Source organism: Mustela nivalis (assembly GCF_964662115.1).
Source record: "Mustela nivalis genome assembly, chromosome: 13".
In the NCBI taxonomy this organism is placed as follows: domain Eukaryota; kingdom Metazoa; phylum Chordata; class Mammalia; order Carnivora; family Mustelidae; genus Mustela; species Mustela nivalis.
Window position 1 is genome coordinate 21625128 of NC_139032.1, and position 10464 is coordinate 21635591.

Consider the following 10464-nt stretch of genomic DNA (forward strand, 5'->3'; position numbering starts at 1 on the left):
CGGATTCCTGAGGGATGGACCAGGAGAAAACCATCCAACTCAAGTGAGCAAGAAGCACACTTGGGCTGGCCGTTTTGGTCAGTATTAGCAAACTCAGACATGCGGTGATAGTTTGGTAAGGAGGTTATGTGGGGAAAAATTATCAGAAGCTTTATTAAGTCCCTAGGATTTCGATTATTTAGGGGGGTGGGGGGGGAAGAAAGCCAAATGTAAACAGTCGGAGACCAAACAGGGTGCAGCTGCTGAACCTAAGGACAAACATCTGTTTCTTATCACGGCTTTTCAGGGATAGGAAGGAGGCAGGCAGTCGAGTGCGTTTCATATTCATGGGGAAATGGCGTCAGGAGTGCACAGACGACGAGTCAAGCCGGGAAAAGGAAAAATAAAACAAAACACAAGAGGCGAGGCTCTACCCGCTTGGTTAACGAGGGGGTCCATGGCTGGAGGCTTGCCGAGGCCTGGACGGAGTCCTGGAGTGGCACTGGTGCCCGGCGTTGGCATGTCGCTTCGAGGCGTCGGTGTGCTGGATTTCAGAACAGGCGTGCTGGCTTTTTCATGCTGGTATCATTAAACAAATTAAATGAGTATTATTTTTAATCCAAGCCATATTACACAATTTATCACAACAGCAGCTGGGACACTGGGCACCTTCTAGCTACTCCCTCAGCCAATTTTCATAAATCCACACAATGTTGACAGCATTAACTTGTGAGCGAGAAATGTTGACCTTTCCTCTTCCTGCCAGAATTAAAACTCTAGCTAGAGACACAGAACATGATCACACTTCGTCCTCCGCAGATTTTATTTTAAAAAGTATTTTTCCATCAGGCGTGTGGACTTTGGATCCAGGCCAAGTTAGAATGATGACCACCCAGTGAAAAATTCCCACTCACTCAGAAACAAATGGCCGGGTCACCAAGAATGTCAGAGGGAGGATCCCTTTTCTACCCTTACCTTTTAGCAGCAGTGGGATTGCGACTAAGAGTGAGAAGCAGCAGGGCTGTGGATCTGATGAGAAACCAACCAGCATCTCAAAGGCAAATGCCCTAGAAGGATTCCCACCCGTTTGAGACTTGTGTGTGGACTTAAGCACCGCCATTCATTTGCTACATAATGGATGGCCCCACTAGCGCAGAGTCCTTCAGGAGTGGGACATAACAGGGTCCTGGGGCACCATGCTCTGCACCTCAACATTTCATCCCTTTAAATTCCAGAATGAGGAGTGCTGTGAGCAGCAAACAGCATGCATGGGGCTAGGGAGAGACCTCAGCTCCCGCTGCCTTGGACCTGACAGGCAGTGTAAACTTGGCAAGCTCCACAGGCTTTCTGCCCCATCGGTGCCTAGGAAGGCTGTATAAGAATCAAATGCAGGACTCTTACGGCTCAGGCTTTTGTGAGTTACGAGATGACATGCTCCCCACTATTTGTTGAATGGCTGCAAGCAGACTAGGAGGCTCCGCCCCCTTGCACCTGTTCCAGGCTTCTCTGGGGGCTCCTTGAGTACATCCCCATTCTGATACCAAACCCAACACGCCCCGACACAAAGGGTCTGTCTAAAAGAAGGTGAACTCAGGACTTCAACTTCCTATGAGGTTGCACATCCCCGAAATAAGAAAGCGACGAACATGGAAGCTTGCTGTCTCTCTCTAAGGACATTACCAAAAGACATTACCGAGAGGAAGAAAGGAAACACTGTGTGAGACAAGAAGCAGGAGTCACCGTCTCACTTTTAAACACTTAAAAATATACCTCTCACTCCATAAAAGCCCACATTTCAAATACTTTAGGGTCCTCTGAACTGCAGAGAGAAACACACTGCTACACAGGCAAAGTGACAGCTCATGAGACCTACCAAGCTCATTTCTTTGGACTTCAAAGAAGTGGAGCTTCCTGAAGAGGCCGTGGACGCTGGGCTGCTAGAAGCATCTTTCTTCAGCAGGCGGTTTTTGTCAATCCCGTTTTCCCTGGGTGAATGGGTGGGGCTTGCTCGCGGAGAAGAAGGGTCCTCGACAAGTATAAGCAAAGCTTGTGTGATTTCATTTATAAGGGATGGACCCTGCCCTTCATGGACTCTATTTCCACACTAATTCTCTAAATTAAAGGAGGACACTCTAAGTCCTTCAGATCTGGGGGACTTGGGAATGTGCCCCCTGACTAGCAATGTTATTATAATTGCACAGGATGGTGTTTGCACACACACCTATGAAGACCGCACAGAGGAAAAGACATCCAGGAATGATCTGATGCATCCTCATGCTCAAATACTTTGCTCAAAGGGCACAGAAAGGAAAGGAGCACCAGGCACCCAACTTAGGAATCCGAAATGACTGGGAAAACAGATTTCTTTTAAAAAGGAAACAAAAGTTCTTGTCAGACCACTACCGCTCCATCTGTGAACACCACTAAGTTTTTAATGTGCAAAGTTGAGAAAAACCAAAATACCATGGCTCCACTTTCTGTTTCTCATAAGTCACTCTGAAAATAAAGTTTGAGAAAATGAGTAGTTACCTCATTAGACACATCCACAACTAAGTTGTCATCGCTTTTGTCACCATCGCTATCCTGGAAAAAGAGATGTTAATGCCGTTTATTAAAGGGTTGGAGCCCCAGTTACATTTCTATAGTTCTTGGTAGCAGACACACTGAAAAATAGCCCAGGACATGCCTACAGGTTCCTTTCCAGATTCCCAGACCTACTCATTAATACTGCCTTCCCCTCCTTACCTGACATGGGAGCTACCGAAAGCCACAGGTAGGAACTGTTGCAGTAGCATACCTGCTAAAGATTGTTTGGGTGAGGGCCAGTTGCAAACACCGGGTGCAGAGTAAGAGCTCAATAAATGTTTGCAACAGGGGCATTTCTCCTATAATCTGAAATCCTCCCATGGCCTCCTATCAGGGCTCTTTTCCCACTGGATGTCAAATTAAGAACATGATTTCATGCCATTCCTTTGTGTGTATCATCTTGAAGATAGGTAACAAATCTAGTGTTCACAGACAATTTTAATTATGAAGACAAACTTCAACCATGTTCCCATGGGGTCATTAATTCTTGAAGGGAAATAAAAAAAGGAACAATAACACCAAAAACAACAAAGCTATCTACTTGGCTGGGATAATGTACCAAGATCTAACCTCCTGTTAAGAATAAAAATCTTTTACAATCAGCATGGAATATTTTAGGAGAGAGGGAAGAACACAGGATGGCAAAATCTGGAAGGCACTAGCATCCTGCAGTAGGGCCTATTGTCCTCTTCATAAAGCTATACCATTTGCTACTCTAGGAAACTGCAAGGTTGTCCTAAGTTTGAAAAAGCTTCAGAAAAGCTATTTAACTGTGTGCTCACTCCTACATCAAGTTTAGAGCAGACTGAAAAAGTCTACTTTCTTAGCCAAAAGGCCTCCTGTCCTTTGGTACAGAGATACAATAAGCCTATGAAAAAAGTAGGCTCTCACCTAATTCTCCCAAAGGAATGGGTCACTAATTTATGACCAATACAATCCTTTTACTGAGTCACTATCAATTACAAATATACAAATATTTAAAAATTTGTACTAATAAGTAAAAGAGCAAATATTAGCCATGTTGGCTTTCTGGGGGGCCTCCAAGTCCAGCTAGAAAGTTACCCTCAATTTTAAATCCTTACCCTTTACAGGTTTTTTTTCTAACTGTACCTGGAGTTTTACATGTGGAAGACCCAATTTACTTCCTTCAATAGTATGTTACTAGATTTACTTTAATCACTGTTGTTAAGGCACCATGCAATTCACTATAACAACATAAAATTATAACCAATGAGGAAACCTGGGTAACTCAAAATAACAGCCTGCTGAAAGAAACATTTTCATGTAATAAAAGAAAAAAATAAAACTAAAGAAGATTTTCTTTTTCTGTTAGTAAAGACCACAGAAAAGCACAAATGTTTTCAGGTGTTGAAAACACAAAGACGGGGGCGCCTGGGTGGCTCAATGGGTTAGCGCCTGCCTTCGGCTCAGGTCATGATCCCAGGTCCTGGGGCTGAACCCTGCATCAGGTTCCCTGCTCAACAGGGAGTCTGCTTCTCCCTCTCCATCTGTTGTCCCCCCTGCTTGTGCATTCTCTCTCTCTCGGACAAATAAATAAATAAATAAAATCTTAAACAAAACAAAACAAAACAAAAAAAAAACACCCAAAGATGGTGGTGGTGAAAAAAATACAAGCCAAAAGGTTTTCTCTCTTAGAAAAAAAAAATTTATTAAAAGGTTCACATAGTATACAAACTGACAAAAAGAAGCGAATAACTCATTTTATTACAATGGGCTATGAAGTGAGTTTTTATGTAGTCTGTACTTTCAATCTTAGCTTTGGACCCTTCTGCAAATGTGAACCTTCACAGTCCAGTGTAGCCTGGTCATCAAGAGCTGAGGTCTGAGGACTTCGCCCCAGATTCTCCAACATCATTTCAGTACATTGCCCTGAACTACCTATACATCTGGGCATACTTCATGTGAGCAGCTTATAAAACAATTAATGCAGAGCTACAGATTCCAGATCACTCACTACTCAAAATCTACACGAGCCTCATGCACAACAACTCAAAAACTGTATTACCGGCAGTTTCCCAATTTCTGCATGTCATGGACTAGCTTATTAACAATTGATGCCATATATTAAAAGTACCTGCAGGGGACACCGGCTATGGGCAATGGCAAGGGGCAAACAGTATGTGCTGCAAAGGCTTGGGCTAGGATGGAGAGAGCCTACAAATCCAAATTCTTAGAATATTATCATAGTACACAATGTGGAGCAATACAAGGACCTCTGGCAAAATACCCTCTTCCAAGGTGCGCCTGGGTGGCTCAGTCTGTTAGGTGTTTGCCTTTGGCTCAGGTCATGATCCCAGGGTTGCAGGATTGAGCCCTGTGAGCAAGAAGCCTGCCTCTCCCTCTCCTCCCTACCTGTGCTCTCTCTGGCTAACTCTATCTCTCAAATACATAAATTAATTAAATCGTTTTTTAAAAAAAAAAACAACAAGGCCCTCAGTTTGGGGGTCCTGGCATAGTGATATAAAGCATGGATTCTGGAGTCAGACTGCCTCCAGGCTCCACCACTAACCCTGAACTTGGGCAAATCACTTACAAGCCCTGGGCTTCAGTTTCTTTAACTACAGTGGAGGTATGGTACCAAACTGACAGTTTTAAGAGTCAAATGAAACAATCCACGTAAAAGCACAAGGTACGTGGCATGGACAAGCTCTTGCTCAGGAAATACTAGCTATTGTTAGCTACGGGCTAACCAGCCACCAGGAGGCAGAGAGGTCTCGCGTGTTAACCCCCATCTCGTCCACCTGTAGGCGCACCGTAAGTGGACGCTTCTTCCATAAGCAATGGGAAGTGGGCTAATCCTGTGTTTTATCCATACTGGTCCTGACAATGTGTCCATCATGAAATAGACACACCTGGGGACATACGAGAAAACTCCAAGACATCTATCAGCTGCAGTGTTTATGACACTCAGACTCGAGCTGGCTGCCACTTGGCTTGGTGTGCTCTCCTCGTGAAACAAGGTTCCAGCTCGATGTGAGTCAAGAGCCGTCTCTTCACAGTCACGCATTCTCAATCTGCAGGGTCTGATCTGGATGCCTCCAAGGTTTTTTCTGTTTTTACCATGGACTTATGTGACCAAACTGCTTGCAGTTCTAGAGAATGAACTCTGCCTCAAGACCAAATAGGAGCCTGAATAAGTCAACAGAATAGCATCCAAAAAGGTATTTTGTGACAGCGGTGTTTTTACCCTGATTATTTTAGCAGCACAGGCTACCAACTTTGCAGGGCCCAGGACAGATGAAAATGCAGGCCTTGGTTCAAAAAGGGAGAATTTGAAGACGGTGAGAACAAAGCATCAAACCAAGGGCAAGGTCCCATGAAGAGCAGGGCCCTGTGCAAAGCATAGGCTGCAGGTCCGGCCCCGCATGTTGGTATCCCCTCTCATGAGGAACTTAGGAAGCCTAAAAATATAATCATGAGCCTGGAAGCACCGAGTTTACAGCTCTAGAGGGAAATACTACCCTTATAAGAATCTATCCTCTTGAAAGTATTATTTATTTTTAAAAGATTTTATTTATTTATTTGACAGACACAGATCACAAGTAGGCAGAGAGGCAGGGAGAGAGAAAGGGGGTGAAGCAGGTTTCTGCTGAACAGAGAGGCCGAAGCGAGGCTTGATCCCAGGACCCTGGGATCATGACCTGAGCCGAAGGCAGAGGCTTTAACCCCGAGCCACCCAGGTGCCCCTGCCACTATTATTTTAAAGGATGTGGAATTATCACTAAGATCTTAGTGCATGCTTGTATGCTCACTTAGAACATGAGCAACTAAGCAAACAAATACTGTTTCAGGTGATTTATTTACTTACATAGTGGCTGGAGTCCTTATCATCCACCTTTCTTTTTTTGATGTCATTGGAAAATTCAGGCCCGTTTCTGCGTTTATCGGTACCCCTTAGACTGTCTGGGACCAAGAGGGAATTACTCTGCAAGACAAAAAAAAAAAAAAAAAAAAAAAAAATCAAAGATTCCTTCCCAGATCTCTTTGTACACATGAAAACCCAAACCAGGATGTGACAGCTGTTTCAAAGGTGATACCTACACTGCCTTTCATTCCATGTAATTCATCTCATCTGAAGACTTTGATGGCAAACATTTATAGAGGCTTAAGCACTTGGAAGGAAGACCCTGCAACGAAATCTTCCAGAGCATGGTGGATCCTTCAGGCTCGACTCACTTGAAATGCTCCTCCGCTCTTTTTACTATTAGAGAGATGGGAGCTTGCTGTTTACATGTGGATATGTTTTTATTTTTTCCCACTGCAGTTTCCTGGTTGGGAATACAAATGGCCTAGGAGCGGAACCTGAGATTATTCTACCGGGTGTATTTTGTGACTGTAACTGTCAGTGTATGCCCCTCGAAAAAGACACACACACAGAGAGCAGGTGGGATTAACAGCAGGGCTCCCTAAAAGGCAAATCACATTTTCCACAGCAACAATGACGGAACTCTTCTGAATTCTTTTAATTTACTGTTGAAAATAAGATTTAGTGTTCCTCGCCAATAGCACTGAAATTCAAGACCCAAAGTGAGTAGTTCAGCCAGTGAATCTTCAACAGCGGGGCCAGCTCCTGCACACAAAAGCAGCAACAAGGACTGATCTTTTCTACCAACCACACAGGATACTTTCATTCCCCTGTGCTGAGTACAAACTGTTGACCCAAAGAAAACAGGCATTTTGGGTCTTTGGGGGTCACATGACAAGTTCTGACATCCCTTCAATTCCCATCTCCCCTCAGGCTAAAGCATCAGAACATGATACAATGAGTCCTTTTAAGTACAGGATTAGCATATGCAAGGGGGCAATTTGTTCAGTGATGTGTTACCGCCTCCAACAATACTGAAGGCGCTGTGCAGAAATCTCCTGCACAAAGCCCAGATAACCCCAATTTCTGCAAGATGCTGGAGAACTACCAGGGGGATGTCCGGGGCCAACAGACAATTATGTTCCCTTTCTCTGCCACAGTTTAAAATAGAAGGGCCTGGGGGAAACCTTTAAGTCAGACCATCTCTAGTGCAATGGCATCTGCCAGAAGCAAATTATTAAAAGCCGGGATGGGGGAGGTGTCTTCACTCCTAACCAGCCCAAAGTGATCAGGCAGGTAGCTGGGTCTGTAAGCTCCCTCCTGAAAACTGTGGACCCCACCATGGGAACATTCCCAGCTCCGCTCAACCACACATAGGAGGAAATCAAAACGGGACCAGGAGGCCATCTGAAGCCTCTTTGCCCGCTGCAGGGGCTGACACTGCAGCGAGCTGAGCTTTGATTCATGACCGGTCAAGCTCCACAAATGCAGGAGGCTTACATAAAAGCAAAGGGAGGGACTCATGCAATTCAATATAGAGCCGGCTCAGAGTAATGTCTTTAGCACAGCGTGTGGGGCTGAAAGGTGAACTGGCTGGATCCCTCCACTAATGACCGTGGTAAATGTCTGCTAAAAAACGAACCTCTCTGACCCAGGCCCCTTCGCTGATAGGATACAGGAGACTTAACCAAACTCCTGAAAGTGCTAACATGCACTCCCAAGAGCCAAGGGAGGGGAGTAGCAGCATGCACTCAGGTATAAACAACGTTCCAATACACCTGCCTGGGTTCTAGATTTTACCAGGACTCCAAAGTCTCCTCGTCCAGACCCTAACTGGAGGCACTGAGGGCAACAGCACAGAGCACTGAAGCTTTATATCTGCCCCAGTGCCCAGAAGAATATGGCACAGACTCGGCATCCACTGGCAATTTTAAAGTTCAGTCTCTGTCCACAGGGTCGCTGTCAAGGCCTTCCTGCTATAACCAGCACGGGGCATCCAAACTGCTCAGCCATTCAGAGCCATTCAGAGATAGCATTTTATTTTATTTTATTTTATTTTATTTTATTTAAGATTTTTTTTAAATTTATTTATTTGACAGAGAGAGATTACAAGTAGGCAGAGAGGCAGGCAGAGAGAGAGAGAGAGAGAGGAGGAAGCAGGCTCCCTGCTGAGCAGAGAGCCCGATGCAGGACTCGATCCCAGGACCTTGAGATCATGACCTGAGCTAAAGGCAGCGACTTAACCCACTGAGCCACCCAGGCGCCCCCCCCCTTTTTTTTTTAAGATTTTTTTTAATTTAAGAGATAGCATTTTAATGATCTTATATTTTTTTAATGAAGTCAAGCGGTACTGTAAACTTAAAAGTAAACTACACTTCTGTTAGCAACAATGCAATTTCTGTTAGAAACAGTAACATTTCTATAGTTGGACCCAAAAGCCTGTCAAGCTTTGAGGCCTCTGCTTCTACATGTTAGAAGTTACTACTGTAATTCTTGCTTGCACGGCTTAAATGAGGCCTATAATCTGAATAGGTTTTGAAAAGCTCTGGAAGTTCCTCTAAATTTGGACAGGACTAGTAATTAGCACCGCTACTTATGTGAAAATTGGCTCCATTCAAAATGGCAGACTCAGACAAGTTGCAAAACACAGTGTCTCATCGTACATTTGATGCCGTAAAATGGATTCAAAACAAGGCAGCAAACACTGTGGGCTGGAAGGCCTGGGGGAACCACAGTCAGGAGCCAGCGGGGATCGGGTTCACGAGGCGGCCCCGCCCCAAATGGACCACTTCCTTTTACCCCTGTTCCCATGAACCCAGTCTTCTTGGTGTAATTGTCCCCGACATCTTTCAGCCCTGACACTGCTTTCATTGTCGTTCCTGACTTAAGCAAATGGTTCCAGCCTAATGAACTTCACCGTCAGCAACAACAGCTGCTTTGGTTAACGACTGCCTAGGTGACCCTAATCTTCGTGACTCCCTCGTGTGTTCCCCAGAAACTCAAAAGTGACTTCACAGGTATTACTGGAATGTCTCATGACAACAGAAGTGTTTCTGGTTGTTTTTTTTTTCACCCTCATGATCTGTGTTTTCCTCACACACCAGCTTATGTTCATCATGACCCAGGGGTGGAATAACCGTCATACTGATGGTCATTATGAGCCACTTTATACACATTTTAACAATAAGGAGATTATACCTGGGTATTGAATGAATATCATTTGGATCTTCAAAATTTATCTTGACTCTATCTTGATTTGTTAGACCTGGACTAGAATAACATAGTATCACATTTAACATTAATGTTTAGCATTTAATCAACATTTAAGAAGAAGCCATTTGCAAAATAATCAAATTAAGGTTGCTTGACTTCGTTTTTGTTTTTGTTTTTTCCAAAACTTGTGCATTGGAAACACAGAAGTAAATTAGAATCACACCTTTGAGGAGGCTTATTGTTCATCATCTTCTTCATTCCCCCCCACCCCTTTTATCTGGAGGCTTGACCAGAGAAAGGCGGCCATTTACTTAAAGTCACAAAGCTCTTTCCATTACGTCAAGGCGTCTCCCCTCCCAGAGGAGTGATTCTTATACTCAATTTATGTATGTAAAATACTTGTCCCCACACATTATCACTTAAGAGTCACAATGGCTCTTTAACCATTAACGTTTAACCATTTAACATTCTAATGTTACATAATAATGCCTAATACACACTGCATGCTTTCTCTGACTGCCCCCCCCAGCAAACCACAGTCTCTGTCTCCCTTTCTCTCTCACACACACAGACACAGTTTTATGCCACGATAAGAAAACCATAAACATATTTTAAAAATTACATCCGACATTAAATTGACCTGAAAACAGTCCCAAATGCCTGCCTTTCCACTCATGAATCCTGCCATTTATGACCCAAGATGTGCACTAAAACAGGCCTCAGCACAGAGCAACAGAGTGGTCCAGAGCCCCACAGCACCCTTTCACGTGACGTCTATCATGGCTGCTGGGAGCTCTGAAGACTTAGCTGCTACCAGACATCTCCTCCCAGAGTCCATATTTTGAAAGCCTTTAATCTAC

The 10464-nt window shown here is 44.2% G+C and overlaps 1 protein-coding gene across 2 annotated transcripts in view; it reads right to left on the reverse strand.

Moving 5' to 3' along the window:
* Window positions 1-10464, reverse strand: part of LOC309847012 (transducin-like enhancer protein 1) — an 86499-nt gene that overhangs the window by 23108 nt on the left and 52927 nt on the right. For both annotated transcript variants that reach the window (XM_082696716.1, XM_082696715.1), the window contains exons 9-12: window positions 6395-6511; window positions 2509-2562; window positions 1853-2005; window positions 414-558 (exon numbers count right to left, since the gene is read on the reverse strand). In XM_082696716.1, the coding sequence (XP_082552842.1) occupies window positions 414-558; window positions 1853-2005; window positions 2509-2562; window positions 6395-6511 (469 nt within the window). The remainder of the gene's footprint in view (window positions 1-413; window positions 559-1852; window positions 2006-2508; window positions 2563-6394; window positions 6512-10464) is intronic.